Below are 23,704 nucleotides of genomic sequence, written 5' to 3'. Positions count from 1 at the left end.
GTGGTGGTGGTCATGGTGGTGAGAGTGGTGGGCATGAAAACTATGGTGATTATTGATGGTGGTTTTGCTGATGGTGATCCTGAAAATTATTGTGATCAACAAAGATGGTGGACGTAATGGTGGTGGTGAGGATGGTGGTGGTTGCAGTTTTGGTGGTGATTATGGTGATTGTGGTGGTTATGGTTGTGATGGTAGTAATGGCAATGGTGGTGGTGATCATGATGGCTGTGTGTGGTGGTCGTGGTGGTGATGGTGGTCGTGGTGATAGTGAAGCCACCCAGCCTTAAATCTCAAATCTTGAAGCCAGCACCTCCGCCTTGGCCATTATGAACATGAAAGACATCCAAAACATTTAATCCACGACATAAGCTGTGCTGGCTCCATACGTCTGATCTGATGCGGCCATTACGAACCCTTTGAGAGAAACGCAGACGGGGCTTGAACCAAGCATCTTGGTGGTTCTGGCTCAGTGCCGTTCGGCACAGACTGAATGAACTCTTTGAAAGAGACAGACATCTAGACCCAGGACCTGAACCCAGGGTTCCAGCCGTGATACGGCCATTATGAATCCTTTGCGAGAGAGAGACACTCTACCACCGTGTGTCCATCACCAATCGCCTGCTTGAGTAGAGGACTCACAAGGAACTGCTGTTTACACATAATGATTTATGATTTAAAAGATACTTTACTTTGAGACCAATCTCTAAACATTTATATTTTTAATATATACCGTACCTTAAATGTTATATATACACATATTATAATTATCAAGGGCATTGTGAAACATTTTAAAATGTTCATAGTTACATGTATGTACATTACCCTGTCATATACATATGATTAGACAACCACTCATCATATGCAGTATATATGTACACACATTCAAAAAACAACGTTCCCCCATATAGCCTTTTCAGACTATTTGGGGCAAGTGATGTTAGTGAGCAGATATAACAACCTGCAGGGCGCATGTTTAAACACCGCACCAGGTACTCACTTTAGCCCGAGTCTACCTAGCAAAGACACAGGACCGGTTCGGATATTTGTTACCAATGTTGGCCGTGAGTGGGAATCGAATTCAGGTCGCTGGGTTTCACAGTGCAGCGGCGCTAACCGCTGCACCACCGCTCCCCCCACAAAGACGGACACACACATGTACACACATTCACACACACCACACCATACACTCAGATGAGGACTCCACAGACTGGGTAGATAACATGAGTACCGCCTTGTGACTTTGCAGGGATATTTTAGCAGCAGGAACCAAGGTTGATGGCCCCCGTGTGCACCTGGTGCCATATTCTTCCATCGACACATGCGGAACGTATACGCGATACATATAAAGAGAGTGTCTATGCAATGCACAGGTTGATCCGTTTATAGCCACCCCACGGAAATGAATATGGATAAAGCCACTATCTCTAAATTAGCCCAAGACTCCCGCACATCACGTGACTTCTGTGTAGCCACACCCACTCTGAATCCCTCCCCCTCTTCCCCACCGCCTTCCCCTGTGAAAACAGACTCTGCTCTGTGCTACCTACTGTTCGTTGCTTCCCTCTCTCTCTTCCCTCCTCCCCTCTCATCCCTGACATCTTGGCCCAGTCCATTCCTTTCTTCGACGTCACGATGGTCAATCAGCTGTTGATAGGAAAGTCGGAGAGTCAATATAAATCTGTGGATTCTACAAATGGATCACCCTGTACATCTAATGCATACAAGTAGCTATATTAAATACACCCCGTGATGTTGTTAGACCACGTTCATTATTGATGCAAAAGAAATTCTTTATTGAGATGCAATAAAATAGCATTTAAGTCCATTAAAGTATTTGCTGGAGTATGATTGCATTAAACCCCGGAGCCGAGTCTCAAGATTCTGAGACCCGGTCTCCTGGAGCCGAGTCTCAAGATTCTGAGACCCGGTCTCCTGGAGCCGAGTCTCAAGACCCTGAGACCCGGTCTCATGGAGCCGAGTCTCAAGACCCTGAGACCCGGTCTCCTGGAGCCGAGTCTCAAGACCCTGAGACCCGATCTCCTGGAGCTGAGTCTCAAAACAAACCTCTCCCCTAACCCTGATCTCCGGTATCCTGTTTTTGGGTCACCCTCAGTGCCACCTGGTCAGCTGTCTTATCAACCACGCTCACACATTCATTACCACGGATGTAAAACCGCCACGGTCTCTCGGCCCAGTCTCCGGCCGAGGTGATCCCCACTCTCCTCGCCGCCACCGTCGATTCCTCACCCACGTCACCCTCACCCCTCTCGAACCACAGTTCCGAGTCCTCCGAGGCGGCGTCCGTGCGGTCGAGGGCGCAGCTGATGGACAGGGCTTGGCACAGCTTGCCGGGGCCATTGCAGAGCTTTCGATCTGGCAACTGGCCACGGCCACATTTGGTGTTGGCCTGCTGCGGCTTCTGGCGGAGCAAACGCATGGTTGCTACTCCCTCCAGTGGCTGCAGAGCACGGAGAAGAACGGCTGAGCCCTCTCCTGTGCACAAGGGGAGAGGGAGAAAGAGATGAGGTGTGGGGGCGGGGTGAATGGCAGATCTATGTCTAATTGTCTCTTTATATTTAACATGTTAGTAGTAGGCTTTCGCGACCAATATTATTCATAATTAACCTTTTGCCCGTCCAAGGACGGGTGTATTGCAGTAAATTTGAAACTTGAAAGCGAAAAGCAAACTGCGACGTGATATTCATTCCATCCATTCATGTGCAATTTGTAATGCCGCGGTGACACAGACTTATTTCATTTAAAGGTTATAATCCCTTGTTCATCATGACGTCCTTTTTACTTCCATGTGTCAATAGCGTTACAAAGATCGCGTAACGTGAGGATTCTGCCTTTGTAGTGAGGGTTGTAAGTTGACGCTGATTAGGGGGGAGCAGGCGCCCTGTCCCCCCATGTGGAGTGACGTCACCTGCTAATTATTATTAATGAGGTGGGGGGGGGGTGCTCCATGTGGAGTGATGTCACCGGCTCATGATTATTAATGAGGGGGGCTGACCGACGTGGAATGATGTGACACGCGGGACACACAGACATTCTTGGCTCATTATAGTAGTAAATAAAGGTTTTGGGGTTAGATCACGCTAGATAATCGATGATCAACTGTTCGTTCGTTTCTCAGTCCGCTTGTCCTGGTGAGGGTCGTGGCAGCAGCGTGTTGAGTAGTGGCTGTCCAGACCTCCCATTCCCTGGCGACAGACTCCAGCACTACATTACTATACATTACTACACTATAGACTACATTACTATACACTTTTACACCATATACTACTATACACTACTACACTATAAACTATACTACTAGACACTACAGCATATACTATTATACACGACTATACACTACATTACTATACACAGACTCGAGCTCTTCCTGGGGAATTCCCAGGCGTTCCCAGGCCAGTCGATCGATATCGTCCCACCAGCGTGTCCTGGGCCGGCTCTTCACCCAGTGTCGAGTCTCAGGACCCTGAGACCCAACTGTATACAAATATACGACCTCAGAGCTTGGGAAATTGTTGTCGCCAGCCAGATGTCCAGCAGGGGCATGGGGAGGGGAGAATGTTCACAACTCACCGCGGCTCGAGACGTTGAGGCAGCAGTGCAGCCCGTAGATGCGGTACACGTAGAGCGTGCCGGGGGGCATGAACATCGCCACGTTCCTGGGCGTGCGGCGGCCGTGGCGCGAGTGCGACGCTTCGTCCAGACCTCCCGGGTACGCCTCGCTCTCTACCACGCGCGCCCGCAGGGCCCCCTCCACTCCGGGCACGCGGCGAACCAGGGTCTGGCGAAGTGCAGGGGTGGGGGGGGGGGGACAGGGTCGCAGTCGATACGCGCGCACACAAAGTGCTCAGCCACAGATGAACCGTGATACGTTTGCTCATCGAGATGTTAACTACCTCGCCTGGTATACAGGAGGTCGTGGGTTTGCATGTGGTCGTGTAGATTTTTCCCCGGATCCTTCAGTTTTTCCCTCCATCTTAAAAACACGCGTTTAGAGTATTTGGCTGCTATAAGTTTCCACGTGATAATCCACTTCGTTGAGCTATCATTTGTGGCCAAGTTGCTTCCGAAAACAAGCTACATAGCTCAGTGAGCCTTACTTGGTAAAAGAAAAAAAATATTGAATAGTTTATCTCATCAACGGACATGAATCGTGATGCGAATTCCAGTCATCCTTGCAGCGGCGGCGGCTTTTGGCTCAGCCATCCATCAAAAACGGTCACCGCATCGCGCGCTTTAAGATGCGCTCCTACGGCCGTCTGAAACGCTCTTCCTTCCGATATTAGGAAGCCACTCGAGCTATGCATCTATCAGTCACTTAGATTAAAAACTCACTGCTTTAGAACTGCTGTTTGTGTCTAGTTTGTTGTCCTTCCTCCGCACCTCCAATGAACGCGGTTGGCAACGTGCGGTGCAAAATAAGTTCAACATACGTAGCGCTTACACATCGGCAGCAGGGCGGCGCAGTGCGAACACTTGTGTCACACAGCAAGAAGGATCTGGGTTGGTTTACTGAATCGATTGCCGAAGTTTTGCTCGTCTTGAATTAATGCTGGCGAAATTATACATTGCCAGAAGGCTGTGTGACTGATGGGATGTTTATATGTTCTTCACGCATACGGTAAGAAGGTGGAGTATGGGCCGCTAAGTTGTTTTGTTACGATACGGCACAGTGGTCACACTCGTGCCTCACAGCGAGAAGAGCCTGGGTTAGATTCCTTTGTGGCGTTTGTATCTTTGTGTGTGAGCTATTGCATATGTCTGTATGTCTTTGTGTGAATAGCGGCTGTGCTATGAACCCGGTGACCCGAGTTCGATTACCGTTCATGGTCAACACTGGTGACGATTATCTGAACTGGTTCTGGGCCTCCCCTAGGTCGACTCAGTCTCAAAATCAGAATCTGGTGTGGTGTGTAAACATCTCCACTCCATGAGGGAAAGGCGGCTGGCCATCCACCCCCTCGTGTGCCGTACCGGTCTTCATAGGCGCTGCTTGCTAACAGCACTAGTCTGTTAAGGCTACACGGGGTATCTTTGTCTTCATGAGGTGGTATAGTTTGTACGTTCTCCCCTTGTTCTGCACGGGTTTCCTCCCAGAGTTGAAAACACATCCAATGTAGCTCGTATTGACAAAACATTCCAATGGTCGAAAATTACCCGCAAATGACTCAATTGGAATAACACATAGCAGCAACTTTACCCCCTACTGGCAGACTAATGGCAGTTTGCAGGCCAGGTGCTGAAGTCGCCTTGTGCTGCACAGCGACAACTGCCACTAGGGGGTGACCTTTCAAACGTGCCAAGATGAGATTTAAGTCGCTTATCGCGTGTAAACCGCTCTGCGAAAAAGCAAATATAATTATAGATTAAAGAATGTACTAGAAACTCAACTATTTTTATTTTACCAGGTAAGGTCCACTGAGCTATGTAGCTCTTTTTCAGAAGTGACCTGGCTATCACAAATGATAGCTCAACGAAGTGGCTTATCATCATGTGGACATTTATAGCCACCACTCTAAAAGCATGACAATGTTTCCAAATATGGAGGGAAAACCCAGAGGACCCGAAGAAAAATCCACGCGACCACTGGGAGATACGAGACACGCAAATTCGAAATATACAGACATCGTCAAGGTCGGGATCAAACCCACGACCTCCTGGATACTCGGCGACGTAGTTAACATCTCCTAGCAACCGTGATGATGATGAGAGAGACACGCAAACTCCAAATATGCAATGGGCGTCAGGGTCGGGATCGAACCCACGACCTCCTGTATACCAGGCGAGGTAGTCAACATCTCCTAGCCACCGTGGCACACCCACTGTGAGAGTGCCTGAATGAGTCTGGCTGTCTAGCACCCCCTCGTGTCGGCAGTGGCGTGAGAGACATTGCTTTGGCTGTTCCTTCACCCACAGGCACACAGCGGGTTATTGGGAAGGGACCCTACCAATATAATTACAGGTCAGTTCCCCACGTAGCTCAACCCGTCTTAGGAGCCGTTCATAAATGACGTCATGCACCTAGGGGGGGGGGGGGTCAGACATGTGTGACGATGTGTGACGAGGGGGGGGGGAGTTTGAGAAATGTGACGTCACATCAAAATGCGCAATTTTAAATAAATATAGACAACACGTTCTAATTAATTATACTTTTTAGTAAATGTTTTCTCCTACAACATCAGAGTGCAGCGGCACATTAATGACGCACTACAATGACAATAGTTTAACGTGATTTGAAGCATGTTTTATATTTTGGGGGGGGGGGGGGGGCAGAGCTTTGTGACGTCATTTGAGGGGGGTCTGACTTTTTGTGACGCCGTGCGACGTAGGTTGGGTCAAAAATCGTCCAAAATCGTGTGACGTCATTTATGGACGGCCCCTTATGCCTCTTTACCTGCCCCAGCATCGCCCTTGCGAGCTGCTCGCAAGGCTGGTTGAAAAAACTAAATCCCAGTCGCTCCACCCCGCACGCGGGTAGGCTCCGTGAGAAATATCTGCTGCTGTTGGGACTGGCCATGGCAGGCGCAGGCTCCGGCTCCTTGCCACGTCGCCTCTTCCGATTGGTCGACGGCACAGGCGTTCCTTGGTCGGCCATTGTGAACCTTGGGGAGGGAGATAAAATATTTGTATCTGCTGCAAAACAGTGGGACTACCCATACAACCCAATGGGACTGACTACCCATACAACCCAATGGGACCGACTTCCCATACAACCCAATGGGACCGACTTCCCATACAACCCAATGGGACTGACTGCCCATACAACCCAATGGGACCGACTTCCCATACAACCCAATGGGACCGACTGCCCATACAACCCAATGGGACCGACTGCCCATACAACCCAATGGGACCGACTTCCCATACAACCCAATGGGACCGACTGCCCATACAAGCCAATGGGACCGACTGCCCATACAACCCAATGGGACTGACTTCCCATACAACCCAATGGGACCGACTGCCCATACAACCCAATGGGACCGACTTCCCATACAAGCCAATGGGACCGACTGCCCATACAACCCAATGGGACCGACTGCCCATACAACCCAATGGGACCGACTGCCCATACAAGCCAATGGGACCGACTGCTCATACAACCCAATGGGACCGACTGCCCATACAACCCAATGGGACCGACTGCCCATACAACCCAATGGGACCGACTTCCCATACAACCCAATGGGACCGACTTCCCATACAACCCAATGGGACCGACTGCCCATACAACCCAATGGGACCGACTGCCCATACAAGCCAATGGGACCGACTGCCCATACAACCCAATGGGACTGACTTCCCATACAACCCAATGGGACCGACTGCCCATACAAGCCAATGGGACCGACTTCCCATACAAGCCAATGGGGCAGGAATCGGTTCCCTTTAAATCCAGGGCATCCGGTTCCGAGCCGGTTGCTGGGTAAGCGCGACAACCACTTCCGGGTGGCCGTCATCCCCCCCCAACTTGCAGGTTCGGTAGAAATGCAAAGTTTAGCATCATGAATTGTATTTGTACATGAATATAAAAAAGCGCGGCGCAATTTTGTATTCCGTGGGCGCAGATGCGCGCTCCTTCGTTTCATTCGCGACGGCGAACGAAAACTTTGCACAAGTCGTTCAATTTGCGCGGTCTAGGCCCTTGCCTAGGCCACACCGAGGCACACTCGAGGCCTACCAGAATTTACGAACAGCAACAAAAAAATGCAATTATCTTAAACGTCTAAGACTTGTCTGGGTGTGAAGTTTTCACAAGGGCAATTAATGTTAATGGTGCTAGAGTCGTCAAATGCGTTTGGTTGAATTACTTACGAGACTCGCGCAGGAGTGGCGAATGTATTGAATCGATTCCCAGTCCTGAATCGATTGCTTCGATTCCGTAGTTTTACATTTTATAATGTTAATATTACGATTCAAGATTACAGGAAAAGTAAATGTTTTACCAATTAACTTCAATTATCGCGTGCACAGTTATCATTGTAACACTATTGATCTTTGTTTATACTTTTCCGAGTATTGAGAATAGAGAAATCAATCTAAGAATGGAGGAATAAATATCGATTGTTTAAATAAAATCCGTCGATAGTAATAATGGATCTTTATGGCTCTCATCTGGTTACATTGCAGAATGCACTCCGCACGAAACCAAACGACCTCTCATCTTTAACTCGTAGTGACTAACACAGTGAAGGCGAGATCTCTCTCTTGCCTGGTGTCCAGGAGGAAATGGTTTCGATTCCGACCCTGACGCCTGCTGTTTATTTTGAGTTTGCAATGTCTCTCCATCTCCAGGTGGTCGCGTGGATTCTTCTCCAGGTCCTCAAGTTTTTTCCCCTCCACATTTAGAAACGTGCGTTTCGGACATTTGGCTGCTATACATTTCCACATGATAAGCCCACTTCGTTGAGCTATTTGTGATGACCAGCTCACCTGATAAAAAAAATTGTTAAGTGGAATTTCGATTTAAAGCTTTCGTGAATGCAGGGATTCATATTCTTGGTTATTTCGGTTAAGTCACGTAGAAGGGAAATAATAAAATATACCATAATAAAATAATAAAATTCTCACGACGTTTCGGCCACAACGCAAGCAGCCGTCCTCAGGTGAAGAACCGGGCTGTCCGAAAGACATTAGGATGCTGTCTTTTGGACAGCCCTGTTCTTCACCTGAAGACGGCTGCTTGCGTTGTGGCCGAAACGTTGAGAATTTAGTTATGTTTAAATTTTATTATTTTATTATTTCCCTTCTACGTGACTTTACCGAAAGAACCAAGAATATAGTTAAGTTGAGTTTGGCTAGCAGTGGAGTGACAGGGCTGTATTTTTGAGCAGAGGGCAGTGCAACAGAATACAAAATTATTTTTTTCCAGACTATAAGACGACTGCTATAATCTGGAGTACATGGAGAGCCAGGGGATTCAACTGATTTGCTCATGGCATTATTTTACGAGTTACTCGATCGGAGAATGTTAATTTATGTAGGTGACTTGGTTAAAAAATAGAACAACATTACTCGAAACGCACTAATTGTGCAATGTTTTCTTCTGGAAGATCATTCTGAGCATCTGATGGTGTCTGCTGTCCCTCTGCGTCATGTGTCCATATGGAAAACCGGCTTATATCAGATCAATTCAAACCGTTAGATTAAAAAATGTCTTCTGGAAGAGACAATGCCCATTATAAGATGCTCTCTGAACTTCGCTTTCAGATACAGGGGAGGGGTGGGGGGAGGGGGTGCATCTTATAGTCCAGAGAACACAACACATCTAATAAGTGTCATTGGGATTGATGGGAGATGTGTAGAGTATTTCAAATAAAAGTTTTTTCTATGATTTCTCCCAGTTATTGTGGTGGGATAGATATGAATGGGTCACCATGTATTACTGCAGTAATAGTGTGTACTTTCAAGGGAAAGAGTTCATGTTATAATGCAGAGTACGTTTATTACGATGGACCCATTATAAACACACACCGTAACTGTGCCGCATTCGTATTGTTCTCCAGGTCTGAGCCATGAGTGAGGAGTGCGCTGTCGGAGTGGGGAGTTACGGGGAGGAGACACTGGGGTCGAAACGGCACCACCGGTGCCATTCGCTGCACGTTGTCGACACGGAGCTGAGCGCCGACTCTGTGGAGTGGTGCCCGTTGCCTGGGCATGAAACCCTGCTTGCTTGTGGCACCTACCAGATCTCCAAACCCACAGAAGAGGCAAGCAGACGGTCGCCCCCTCGCACGCTTTCAGATGCGCTTCTGTGGCCATCTGAACGCTCTTTCTCCATATATTAGGAAGCCACTGGAGCTATGCATTTTAAAAGACAAGCAGTATCAGAGTAATGAGAGCTCGGGGTAAGCAGCTACATCATGGGACCTTGTCTTTGTGCTGTACGCCTTTTGGCGTCCTCTGGTCTAACACTGTTTGGGACTAGGCTCAAAAGAAAGCTGTCTCTGGTGTGGACCAATCAGTTTCAAAGACAATGCCACAGATATTATCAGAGTATTTTTTTTTGCATTCTGACCACAAGCATTGTGGTTAATGCAGACATGATTCCTTGTAAAAGGTTTCAGTTTGGTGTTTTAACATCTCAACACCTGTTTTGTTGCCAGAAAAAAGGGGAAAACCTATTCTCAGGAATGTATGTACTTGAGCAAGTTGTACTCATATACTTTATATTCATTTATTTTAGTGACTTGTTTACCTTCTCTTAATTGGCAGCCGTATTGTTTTTTTTTGTAGTGTTGTAATTATAGGGGTGCCACGGTAGCGAGATGTTAACTTCCTTGGCTGGTATGCAGGAGGTCGTGGGTTCGATCCCGACCCCGACGCCTGCTATATATTTGGAGTTTACGTGTGTCTCTGTCATCATCACGGTGGCTAGGAGATGTTAACTACCTCACCTGGTATACAGGAGGTCGTGGGTTCGATCCCGACCCTGGCACCTGCTGTATATTTGGATCATGAGACCTCCTTTGCCAGTAGAAAAATATAATAATAGGTTTTTTACCCTTTTTTCTGATGATGCATTGTCTTTGAGTTGTGCGCCTTTTGGCGTCATCTGGTCGAACACTATATGAGACTGGGCTCTAACAAAAGCTGTCTCGCGTGTGCACCAATCAATTTCAAGGACAGTGCATACATTATCAGATTGTGTTTTTTGTTTTAATTTTGACTGCAAGTATTGTGGTTAATATAAACATGTTTCCGTGTAAAAGGTGTCAGTTTTGTTGCCAGCAAAAAGGGTAAAAAAACCTATTATTGTATATTTGGAGTTTGCGTGTGTCTCTCCCCGTGGTCGCGTGGATTTTTTTTCTCTGGGTCCTCCGGTTTTTCCCTCCACATTTAGAACCATGCATTGAGATTACTTAGATTATTTGTATGCTATAAATGACAAAATGATGGGCCACTTTGTTGAGCTGTTATTTGTGGCCAGGTTGCATCTTAAAAACATTTAATGCCTCAGTGGGTTTTGTCTGGTAGGATGGGGATGGTTTCGTGTTGTGTTTGGGTGATTTGTTTACCTTTCTTGTACTTTGCACTCCCGTCGTGTTTTTGTAACTGTTTGTTATTGTAACGTTCTTACCCCGTGCTCACAACTGGAGATCTGTAAAAAAGAGCTTTATAACTCATCGGATTCCTCCTGCAGTATAAATAAATATTCTGATTCTGAATCTACTGAGACAGTGGGGAGACACCCAGGCTCATCGGGGCTCAAACCCAGGATTTTGTGTTACTAGCTCAGGGTGTCTGGCACAGCCGTTTATGAACCCCCCTGAGAGAGAGAGATAGAGAGAGAGGGGGACTCAAACCCAGGGGCCTGAACCTTGAACGAATGGTGTCACCATTGCTGTTTCAGCATTACCAACACGGCCATTCTGAACCGCCCGAGAGAGACGCAGACCTGGGGATTGAACCCATGTTCTCAGTGTCTCTCCCAGTGGTCGCGTGGATTTTTCTCCAGGTCCTGCGATTTTTCCATCCACATTTAGAAAAATGCTTTTAGAATATTTTGGTTGATATAAATTTCCACGTCATAAGCCACTTGGTTGGGCTATCACTTGTTGGCCAGGTCGCTTGTGAAAAATAGCTGTACAGCTCAGTGGGCCTTCCCTGGTAAAATAAAAAATTGTTTAGTTGAGAGTTGTAACTTGCTGACCCGCCACTACTGGACATCTGTGAGAAAGATCTTCAAAGCTCATTGGATATCTCCAGTCTAAATAAAGATTCTGATTCTGATTTTGCTTTACCACCTCCCCTGACAAGCCCACAGTAAGGGAGTCTCACAATGTTTGCGTGATCCAGCAACCCTCACCTCCACAGTGCTGGATTACAGGCACGCGTAGCCACCACTACTGCCCGGTGCTGTTGCCAAGTCCTAAGCTGTGCATTGCTGTGACAACCACAGGGTACATCAGAAGCACCCGTACAGAGGGTGGGGAGAGTGTTGCTGTATCAGGTGGACGAGAAGAAAGGAGGCATAGTGGAGCTACATCGGCAGGACACAGCCGCTATCCTGGATATGAAGTGGTGAGTCCCATTGGATTGAGTGTGGTTCGAGTCCCTTCGGATTGCATTGGGAATGAGTATCATTGGGTTTAATGGGGAAGTATTGCCATTGAATTAAATAGGTTTGGAGTGAGATAAAATGGGTAATAAGTCATATTGGATTGAATCGGTAATGAGACTCATTGGTTTTAATGGGGTGTGGAACCCATCAGTTTGAATGCAAACTGACTTCCATTGAGATTGGTACTTTGTTAATGCAATGTTCTTGACTGCAGGTGCCATAAACCCATAGCCGGAGCCCCCACTCTCTGCACAGCAGATGCACGTGGGGAAATACGACTTCATCATCTCCAGACTGCAGAGGTGTGTGTCTCTGGGCACATTATTCTGTGTTTGTGTGAAGTGGTTATAGCACTGCACTACGAACCCGGCGAAGGGAGTTTGATTCCCGCTCGCGGCCAGCATCGCTGACAAATATCTGAACTGGTCTCGGGCCTCCCCTACGTCGACGCAGCTTTAAATGAGTACCTGGTGCGGTGTGTAAACATTGGCACCGGGGGAGACAAAGGCGACGTCGAGCTGGCCACACTCCCCCTTGTGTGCTATGCCGGCCTTCATAGGTGCACGCTATTTAAGAACAGCATTTTTTTACTGAGGGCCGATTAGGAATTTCAAATATCTTTGGTAGACAGCCGCACATTAACACACAATCTCGGTGTTACCCAGTAATGTGTCGTGTGTGTGTGTGTGTGTCCATCGGGTCAGTAGCCTCAGGGCGTTCACCTGCAGCCGGGCACAGCGCTAAGCATTGGAGACAATCGGCTCGCCCTGTCCCTCGACTACAACAGCACTGAGTCACACAGGTGATGGGGGTGGTGGTCGTGGTAATGGTGGGTGTGATGGGGGTGGTAATGGTGCATGTGGTGGTCGTGGTGATGGTGGGGGTGTTGGTCGTGGTGATGGTGGGGTTGATGGTGGTGGTGACGGGGGTGGGGGAGCAGTAGTGCAGCGATTTAGCGTGCTGCGCTGCAAACCCGGCGACCCGGGTTCGATTCCCAATCACGGTTAATACCAGTGACGGCTATCTGAACCGATCATGGGCCTCTGCTACGTCGACTCGATCTCAAATGAGTACCTTGTGCAGTGTGTTAACATCGCCACGAGGGAGACAAAGGCAGTTGCGCACGGTGCTGGCCACCCACTCCCTCATGTGCCTTGCCGATCTTCATAGGTGCTACTCACGGACAGCACTTGCCCCAACAGTCTGTTAAGGCTATATGGGGGAAATTTGTCTTTGGTGGTAGGGTAATGGTGGTGGTGGCCATGGGGGTAATGCTGGTGTGGATGGGCCATGATGGTGATGTGGGTGATGGTGGTGCATGTGTTTCAGTCTCTGTGTAAGCGACTCGCTTGGCTCTCTCTCCCTGCTCCACCTGGACGACTCCACATCACTGAAACTCCTCTCCCAGTGGAAGGGCCACGAGTTTGAGGCCTGGGTCTCTGCCTTCAACACCTGGAACCCAAACATCGTTTACTCTGGTGAGAGAGCAGCAATCGCACAAATCAGGTCAAAGGTAACTTGACCCTGAGACTCGGCTCCAGGAGTCCAGGTCTAGGTGTCTTGAGACTCGGCTCCAGGAGACCGGGTCTCAGGGTCTTGAGACTCGGCTCCAGGAGACCGGGTCTCAGGGTCTTCAGACTCGGCTCGAGGAGACCGGGTCTCAGGGTCTTGAAACTCAGCTCCAGGAGACCGGGTCTCAGGGTCTTGAGACTCGGCTCCAGGAGACGGGGTCTCGGGATCTTGAGACTCGGCTCCAGGAGACCGGGTCTCAGGGTCTTGAGATTCTGCTCCAGGAGACCGGATCTCCACATTTAAAGATCGGGTCCCAGGATCAGTTTCATCTCTGTACACTCTGGACCAAACTGCCAGCAGGCATGTCATTGCTAATAGCTGTGTGTGTTCTCATTGTAACTGTGCAGGTGGAGATGACAGCAGATTCTGTGGTTGGGACACACGGACAGACTGTAAGACACCCATATTTTGCCAGAGGTAAGCTATCTTTGAACAGACTAATCCTTGTCATAGTAACATGGAATTTATACCACTGGCTCAGGGCTGTTAATGAGTCGTGATCATCTGAACCCAACATCAGTCGCCAATATCTGAACCGGTCCTGGGCTGACTCGGCCTCAAATGAGTACTTGGTGAGATGTGTAAACATCGGCATGAGGGAGACAAAGTCATCCATGCGTAGTGCTTGCGATGCACCCCCTCATGTGCTGTACCAACCTATATAGGCGCTACTCGCTAACAGAACTTGCCCCCAACAGTCTGTTAACACGATATGGGGATCTTTGTCTCTATTTCTGTGTGTTTCACAGACATGATGCTGGGGTTTGCTGCATTCAGAGCAACCCACACTGGGATAATGTATTGGCGACGGGAAGGTGTGTACCCATTTACACTGCAACATTCGCACGTACAGACACATAGTTGTATCTCATTGGGGTGACAGGGTGGTGGAGAGGTAACAGCAATTTTGCCTCGTAGCAAGAAGGGCCTTTGTTTGATTCCCACCTCGGGGCATGGAGTTTGTGTTCTCCCCCTGATTTGCAGTGTGAGAGGGTGAATGAGAGTGTGTGGAATTGATATGTTCTCCTGTTTTGCATGGGTGTTCTCTGAGTTCTCCAGTTTCCACTGATAGAAAACGTTAATACAATGTTATAACTGGTGTTAGCCAAAACATCCCAATGCTGAAAAAAAAATACTCAAATTACTCAAATGGTATTTTGCATATCAACATCGCCCCCTGCTGCAAAAACTTGGTAAGGACCCTGCTGAAAAAGTACAAAACTTAGTGAGCACTAGCGGGAAGTACCCGGCGTTGCGCAGGCGAAAAAGACACACACACATCGACTGACACACACTTACAGACATTGACCCCCACACACAAAACAATGACTTACACACACACACATGGACTCGCACACACAGACATTGACTTTAGATACATACACATAGACTTACACACACACACATCGACTCGCACACATCGACTGACACACATAGACACACAAACACACATCGACTCACACACGCACATAGCGCCACACACACACATATCGACTGACACGCAGACATTGACATAGACACACACAGCGACTCACACACACACACACATAGACTGACACACACACTTGGACTCACACACACACACATTGACTTACACACACACATGGAGCCCCACACACACACATCGACTTATGCACATATGGACTCACACACACAAACACATGGGCTTACACACACACATACATCGACCCACACACACATTGACTTGCGCACACACACACACACAGCGACTCGCACACATCGACTTACACACACATATGGACTTACACACACACATTGACTCACACACACACACAGACCCACACACACACATCGACGCAGACACGCACATAGACTCACACGCACACAAGGACTTAGACACAGTAATAATTAGATTAATATTCAGCAAGTAAATTTAGAAATATTAGTTGTCAGCACAAACAAAAATATTTAATGTAATATTTGCAAGGTGATTATTTAATGAAGAGGTTTCTTTCAACGTGAGTTTAGCGAAAGAAGCATGAAAAAATTACTTAATATTGCCGTGGTGAGGCCTAGTGCCGTGCAGAGCCCCCGGCCTCGCCTAGATGGACCAGCCGACCGAGGTGGCACCTTGGCAGGCTGGGGCTGATACCCCCCTCCCCCCAGCCACGATCCCCCCGCCCACTCTGCAGTAATATGTACGGCCTATAGTGGTAGCATCTACCGACTGTATGGTAGTAACTGCACGCATCGGGGTGGGGGGGAGGACATCACACTGTGAAGAATTTACCTGAGCGTTTTGTGTTTTTGTGTAGCATTTTTAACGCGAAAGAAAATTTCCCCCTCACCCCCACTGAACGCGTGTCACTTGGTAGAGGCCGTCCCCCCCACCGAAGGCGTGTCAGTTGGTATGGTCGAGCGTGTGTTAAAAATAAATAAATAGGCATCACACTAAATCGCTAATTTAACTAATTTAAAGTTGAGGGACGTGAAAAAGGAATAGCACTTGCCCACCGCGGGGCTTACGGCATGGTACCTGGCTAATTTGTTTATGTAAAACCCACTATTTGAGAGCCAAATCCTTCGCAAATGTGCAAACACACAGACAGACAAAGAATGACGTTTATAGGTAAGATATCCCGGGTAAACGAGCATCATTTACTAATATAATGAGCCAATAATGTGTGTGTGTCCCGTGCGTGTCGTTACTTCACATGAGGCCCCCCCCCCCCCGCGTGACGTCACTCCACATGAGGCCCACTCCCCCCTCATTAATATTCATGAGTGGGTGGATTTTTACACTAACGCAGAGGAAGGTCGAGTTGAATTAAATAATTTATTACGCAAAGTCGCTTCAAATATGACATTTCTTTACAGAAAGTGACGGTGAAAAATAATGTACGTGGCATCACTGCATTATATTTCTAAGGTTTGTTGAGTTCTCGTTTCCCATCTTGTTGTTGTATTTGCCTCCGTGCAGTTTACCGTTTTCTATGTGCTATGTGCGTGATGTCCCCCTGTGTGTTCCCTCGCTATGTGTTTTACCCCATTTCCCCCTGATGATGATCGCTTGTGTTGCGTTCGAAACGTCGTGATTTATTTTAATTTAATTTTATTTAGTTTTATTTTATTTCTACATACGTAACTTTACTGAAAAAACCAACGAGTATAGTAATTTCTGCAGTCGCGAAAGCTTCAATTCTACACTAACCCAAAAAACCTGTATTATGGACTATCAATTGCAGTCCATCCACGGCCGGGTGGATTGTTACATCATAGATTGTGAGAGATGGCGGCGGCTTGGGGGAGGGGTGCCTTCATCCAGCAGTGGATTGACCACAGCTGATGATGATTGCAATAAAGCAAGGACGCAGAGCAGCAGAGTTTCATCATCGGCCGTGTTCAACTTCGGGTCCTTGTTGCCGCACTGCTCCCCCCTCTCCCCCAGCTACGACGAGCAGGTGCGGCTGTGGGATCCGCGTCACGTGACTAGGCCTCTAGTTTCCTTGGCGACAGGGGGCGGGGTGTGGCGTCTCAAGTGGCACCCCAGCACCCCGGGCCTGCTACTCTCCGCCTGTATGCACGGGGGGTTCCGCGTGCTGCACTGTACACCCCCGCAGCACGGTGAGGATTTGCATCTGAGCAGACCTAGTTAACCCTTTTCCGTTCCGATGACGTACGTGTACGCTGTCAGTTTTTCTTCCAATCCCGTTCCGATGACGTACGTCTATACCCATTGAAACGAAGTCAGAAGAAAAGCTAAAATAAATTAACTTTGTCGGTACCGAGGCTCCCACAAAGCCACGTGGGAGGGCGTGTGGCACAGTATGGCGCCAGCTATCGTAGAGTGCGGTGGTCGTGTTGTTACGGTTCTTTGTGGTGAGTAACAATGTATTTTTAAAAGAACGGCGCTACGCCTTTCTAAACAAAATTAACACTGAACCGCTTGTGCGTTCCGAGATTCAGCGGTGAACGGGACCCCCACCCTGTCTCAGAACAGGAAAGGGTTAACATAAAGTATCCGAAACACGTCAGGAGGATTCATGCATAGCTATGCATTGTGCACTGCGTTACAACATGCAATTTGTCTGTTAGCTGCCCCACCTCTCATGTGCCGTGCCGACATTGGGTGCTCGCTAACAGCACTTGCTCCAGCAATCTCTGAGGTTACATGAAGGGGTGGCGCAGTGGTTATTACCACTCTGCCCTACAAACCCGGCGACATCTGTTTAATTCCCTGCCATGGCCAATGTCTGAAACAGTCCTGGGCCTGCCCTAGGTCGACACAGCCTAAAATGAGTACCTGGCGCATTGTGTAAACACTTCCACTGGGGAGATAAAGGTGGTTGGGCATAGTTCTAGCCACATTACCCATAGGTGTGCCATGCCAGACTTCATAGGTGCTACTCGCGAACACCACTTGCCCCAAACAGCCTGTTAATGCTATATGGGTGATCTTTGTCTGTGTGTCTTTAGGCAGGGGTGGCGGCTCTTCGTCGCCGTTGTTACGGGTCCTGTGCTCCTACGAGCATCACGGATCACTTGCCTATGGAGCTGATTGGTCGTTGATCCAACCAGCCCCCACCCCCTTCACTGCCGGTGCCTCCTCATTGGTGAACATAACCTCTAGCTCCACCTCCTCCAATGCCACGCCCTCATTGGGGGATACATCTTCAACGGCCGCTCAATCTTTGGTCAATACATCTTCAAGTGCTGCCCCTCTTAGATCCAAATCCAAGGGCAACCTTACCATTCGCTTCGAGTCCTCAACTGGCTTCATTGACATCCTCGATGATGATGATGACGACAATGATGGTGGTTGTGGTGTCAGTGATGGCGATGATGCTGGTGGTGGTAATAAATTCCATCTTGTGGCCACTTGCTCATTCTATGACCACGCTCTGCACGTGTGGAGCTGTGAGGTCTAGTGACCCCACGTTTCCCCTTGCCCTATGTACCCCTTTTCTACTGCACAACCGAGCCAGCTCAGCACAGCTCAGAAGGAGCCAGGCTGTTTTTCTACTGCAAAAGCAAGCTGAGCCGTGCCGTTGATGTTGCACCCAATGAATGATTTGAGACGTGTATATTGCGCGGCAATGCAGTATCCTCACAATCAGCGCTTCATTCGCCATGTTCCTGGCCTGGCCCTGCTTGGTCCTGAGCTAGATTGAGACGTCTTGTGAGGCCAGCGTAGTACGGATTAGTTTCCGGCTCGGCTCGGCAAACAGCCGGTGGAAAACCACCCGTACTGTGACGGTCTCGTGCTGGCTTGTCTCAAGTGTGCCATTGGAAAAGGGTGAGGTGGGGGACATAACTGTCCTGGTTCAGCCTCCCAGCAGTTTGGTAGCTTTACTGATGCAGACCTCATGTCCCATCCAGAGGGAGTCGGTCGTAGGTCTCTGTTTATATGTGTATATATAGTCTATGGGAGAGAACGAGGCAGTCCTAGGTCTCTGAGTTTATGGGTCCCTATGTGGGTATGTCGGTCTCTGTGAGTTTATGTCATAGGGAGAAGAGGATAGGTCTTGAACAGGGGCAGGGAGATGACAGCATGGGTGGCTGGGGGAAGGGTGTTCCAGTCTGGCTGTAGCGGAGGAGAATGAGTGACTTCCCACCGAGTAAAGAACAAAAAGCTTCTCATCTCATCCTGTACAGAAACCCTTTATTATGAATGTGCCTTACCATTTAGTAAATGTCTTGGATGCGACTTGAGTAGTTTCATAATGCCCAACTGTTACATGTGTAGTGGGTCCAAGACATGTAATAATGACGTAGAATCTTTAATGACCACTTAACCCTCGCAATGTGAGCGGCCTTTGAACATAGACCTCTTGTAACACTGGGGTGGTGACTTGCTGGCCCAGCGGAAATGCGTTGGCCGATTGTTGCAGATTTTGTCGGTTCTAATCCAGCGGCCACCCTGGTTATTACCGCGGATGTAAAAACTCAATTACTCCGCGCCGCCTGCGTCACCTGTGTCACCGTTGATGTCAAAGATCCCCGTGACGTCAATTTGCCGGAGTAGGCCATTGTGTGCCGGCATCGTGGTCCAAATTGTTGCCAAATGTAAGAAATTTTACGCATGTTACTTATTCGGGATTACGCACGTAAATAATCACTCCCAAATGTGAAACCCTTGGCAGGACCCTCCTCAAAAGAGTCATGAGACTCGGCGAGGCTTTTCTGCGTAAACGAGCATGATAACAATAAGAGCACCGTCTTCCGGAAGGTGATGAATGCGCTGCTTTAAAGTGGGAAGAGATGGTTCATCTGGGTGGTCGTATGTCCCTGCGGAGAACCACCTGCTGTAAAACAATTTTGAAGAAGTTTGATTAAAACACGTCTTCCAGATCTATTATCCAGACTATAAGACGCATACCCAACTTTTTGTTTAAAATACGGGGGGTGTGGGTGAGGTGGTGGACAAAATGTGCCTCTTATAATCCGGTGAATACAGTAACCAATGTAATTGAGATTGGTGGGAGAATGTGCAGAGGCTTTGAAAGTAAAATGTTTTGGTGATGCTTTCTCCGACGTAATATTAGTGGGCTACCTGTAATAACATGGATCGCCCTGTATCGCTGTAGGAACGACGCGCGCATTTGTACGTGCACTATCCATACCATACTATGAAATGTGACGGGTAGGGCTTTTAACACAGCGATCGAATTTCCATTGCAGCTGCCTATTTGCACTATGAATCGCAAAACGTTGAGCAATGAAATGTTCAAAGCTATATTTTTTGTCAAAAACTCGTTGAATAAAAAAAAGTTTACTGGCGTACTTTGTGCATTTCATAATTTGTATATACAGTATGTGTTTGTTTTATCTTACAGTAGTGACGTACGTTCCAGCTAGGCCTCGGCAAGGTAAGGTAATTGACCCTTTTTACCGGGTAAAAGGGTAAAGGTAAAGATGTCGACATGCCAAGGGGTAAGGTAACGGGTAGGGTAAAGGTAGCTCGGAAGAATTACCCGGTAGGGTAAAGGTAGCGTGAAGTATTACCCGGTAAATACGGTACCTTTGTTTACAGCTAAAAGCTCCGTGGCGCAGTCTGTGGCCTCCATTTAATAAGTAATATTAAAACAAACTTTCTTAAAAACATGCTTTTATGAAATGTACGAGTAATGACAGAACTCTACGACTCCAGGAAGTGGCCCTGAAGCTCGCCATAACGTAAGAGGCCGTGGTGATTTACAGCCAACGTCAGTTGACCGTGGACAATTAGACCCAAGCCGAAACATAACATCTAAAAAATGATTTTATGATAGAATATAGTGTTGTCATCAGTATGACATAAGTATACCAAGTTTGCAGTCGATACCACATTAGGAAGTGGGTAAAAATTTAGTTACAAGATTTGAGGATACGACGACGACGACAACAATGACAACAACAACAAGCATGTAAAATTGGAATCATTGAGAGTATTCTATATGAATAAAGCGCTCTACCTAGCATTTACCGTTATAAACCTTGTTCATGTGTAGTTCCCTAGTAATTACCCTGTAATTGGGTAATTTGTATGGGGTAAGGGTAAAAGGTAGGCTCGTTGCTTTTTACCTTTTACCTTACCTGCTAAAGGGTAAAAGGTAGGGTAGAGTGATTGTATTGTGGTAAGGTAAAAGGTAGGGTAAAAATAGGCACGTTGTTTTTACCTTTTAACTTACCTTGCCGAGGCCTAGTTCCAGCCTTGACACGTGCTTAAAAGATGCATGGATAGGTTGCAGACGAGAGGCTTAACGTTCATATTTGGGGTGGTGATACAGCCCTGAGGAAGCTGTTTGTTGTAGAAGTTCGCGGTTCAACCCCGGCGGCCGCGCTGGTTTATTAACTTAAAAATAACTCCGCGACATCGACTTCACCAACGTACGCGAAATATCCCCGTGTCACCCGCAAGAGTAGGGGGCCGTCCATAAATAACATCACCCACCTGGGGGGGGGGGGGGGTCAGACATTTGTGACGATGTGTGACGAGGGGGGGGGGGGTTCGAGAAATGTGACGTCACATCAAAATGCACAACTTTAAATATAGAATTGTTATAACACTGATTGTTATAACAACACTCCTACAACATCAAAGTGCAGCGCCACATTAAATACGCACTACAATGACAATAGTTTAAAGCGATTTGAAGCATTTTGGGGGGGGGGAGGGGCAGAGCTTTGTGACGTCATATTTGAGGGGGGGAGGTCTGGCTTTTTGTGACGATGGGGGGGGGTCAAAAATTGTCCAAAATCGCGTGACGTCATTTATGGACGGCCCCTCGGGCCACTGAACTCCAAACCTCTGCAACAAGCCAGATGACCCTTCGCCTGTCGGTACCAGCAGTGGTGGAATCACTTTTACTGCTTCCAATCTGTGTGGCCATTAAGTTACATTTGTAAACCCATTCGAAGTTAAGTTAGGTTATCAATATATATTTTAGATATCGTATTAGCCGTATACATAGGTGCTGTAAAGTGTTGCCCCGTGGACTACTTTACATCTGTGAAAAAACTAACTTTATAGCTTATCGGATTTCTCCAGTATACGTATTCGAATAATCCGAAAGCCAGTGTAGCGTAAGTCCCGAGGAACGATATTGGCTTTGCATGCCAATGTAACCCAGCATTATACTGGTAGGAACCTCCTGGTTACACCAGCCCACATGGGATTATTGTGTCCGTCCGTCGTGCAGGGAGGGGCTGGGTGGGAAGAGTGGGGAGGGTGGGGAGGGGCTGGGTGGAGAGGGGCTGGGTGGGAAGAGTGGGGAGGGTAGGGCTGGGTGGGGGGTGGGAGGGGTGGGGCTGGGTGGGGAGGGGCTGGTCACCCCGTGGTGCCCTTATAAAACTCAACGTTTAACCTACTCACGCCGACTTGTGCCCGCCCTAAATCGGGCATATTTGCGGAATACACCACGCCGCCGTTGACCCTGGCCATTGACCGAGCAACCCAACGTTCCTACCAGCTCCCTCCGCAGGACAATGTGTTTTGTTTAAGCAAAACATCTGCCCACTGTTTCGAACTTCTGGGTCTCATCAACAGTCGGGGCAGGTTTAAATGCTGCTAGCTACCTACCAGATGTGATTTGAAAGGCAAAATAGTTTCGTAGATTAAAATGAAAGTTGTAATGCATAAAGAGTTTATACGTTATTACAAACTTGGGGATAAAAGAGCCGATGCGACTTTACAAGGAAATTGTAGCAAGAGTTTGATGGTAAATATGATTGCAAAGTTTGGCTCAAGTTACACGCACAACATTGTGGTCGTGTAGCAGCAAGATAATATCACCCTCAACGCAATTGTTTTTTTTGCAATTAAAGTTTTTAATCGTTCAAATTTAGCACAATCCTTAACCCAGTCCTAACTTAGGAAATTAAAAACGAAGTTAACAGTCAACCTCAAAAGCACACTTCAAGACAATAGTTTTAATTGAAGTTATACTTTTGTCAGCAACTAAAACCATTGCCTCCCGCAATTTTAAAACTTGTATTTTGAAAATGATTCCCCTCAACACCAAACGAAATTGTTAAAAAGCTTGAAACCGTATCTAAATACAGACTTGTATCATCTAACACAGCGGTCGGGAACCTATGGCTCGCGAGCCATATATGGCTCTTCCGGTGACGGCATATGGCTCCCAGACCATTTTGAGTTGAAAAAAATAAGAAAAAAATATAAATAAAATCAGTTTGGAACTGATTTTAAAATACTTGTGATATTGTTTAATAATACTGTGTCATTTTAAAGTAAACAGAAATTAGTTTTGAAGATACAATTTCTCGGGTCACGGGTCCTGTGACCAGAAGTCACATTAAAAGTAAGACATATTTAATTTATTATACGTTAAAATACTATATGGCTCTCAATGAAATATATTTAGAAATATTTGGCTTTTATGGCTCTCCCAGTCAAAACGGTTCCCGACCCCTGATCTAACATAACGTTATCCTTAACTTAATCCAGCTATGAAGAGTATTTATATTATTTTATGTTGCCCACGTCACGGTGACGCGAACATCGGAAGTCGAACACCAAACTCAAAACATTTTCGTAACAAACTACTTTTTCTGTTACTTAACACAACTTTACACAGACTTTTAAAGCAA

The 23,704-nt window shown here is 47.4% G+C and overlaps 2 protein-coding genes across 3 annotated transcripts; one reads left to right on the top strand and one right to left on the bottom strand.

Annotated features, from left to right (window-relative positions):
* Positions 1-1,527: 1,527 nt before the first annotated feature.
* MPG (N-methylpurine DNA glycosylase) lies at positions 1,528-7,862 on the bottom strand. 2 transcript variants are annotated; one of them, XM_078880730.1, is made up of 5 exons: positions 7,831-7,862; positions 6,410-6,617; positions 3,589-3,796; positions 2,161-2,493; positions 1,528-1,644 (listed from the first exon to the last, which is right to left on the bottom strand). In XM_078880730.1, the coding sequence occupies exons 2-5, from the start codon at positions 6,608-6,610 to the stop codon at positions 1,637-1,639; spliced, it is 750 nt and encodes a 249-aa protein (XP_078736856.1). In that variant the 5' UTR covers positions 6,611-6,617; positions 7,831-7,862; the 3' UTR covers positions 1,528-1,636. The 2 variants fall into 2 exon arrangements, with proteins under 2 accessions (XP_078736856.1, XP_078736855.1); XM_078880729.1 differs by lacking the exon at positions 1,528-1,644 and having other exon boundaries at positions 2,038-2,493.
* On the top strand, positions 7,436-20,377 carry DPH7 (diphthamide biosynthesis 7). Its single transcript, XM_078880727.1, has 10 exons — positions 7,436-7,492; positions 9,522-9,725; positions 11,918-12,039; positions 12,294-12,381; positions 12,787-12,881; positions 13,409-13,557; positions 13,999-14,068; positions 14,401-14,466; positions 17,061-17,236; positions 18,089-20,377. The coding sequence occupies exons 2-10, from the start codon at positions 9,531-9,533 to the stop codon at positions 18,538-18,540; spliced, it is 1,413 nt and encodes a 470-aa protein (XP_078736853.1). The 5' UTR covers positions 7,436-7,492; positions 9,522-9,530; the 3' UTR covers positions 18,541-20,377.
* The last annotated feature ends 3,327 nt before the right edge of the window (positions 20,378-23,704 follow it).

The sequence above is a fragment of the Lampetra fluviatilis genome, chromosome 58 (assembly GCF_964198595.1).
Source record: "Lampetra fluviatilis chromosome 58, kcLamFluv1.1, whole genome shotgun sequence".
NCBI classification, from domain to species: Eukaryota; Metazoa; Chordata; class Hyperoartia; order Petromyzontiformes; family Petromyzontidae; genus Lampetra; species Lampetra fluviatilis.
The sequence above is the reverse complement of the archived record's forward strand: the minus strand, read 5'-3'. Positions and strand labels throughout refer to the sequence as shown.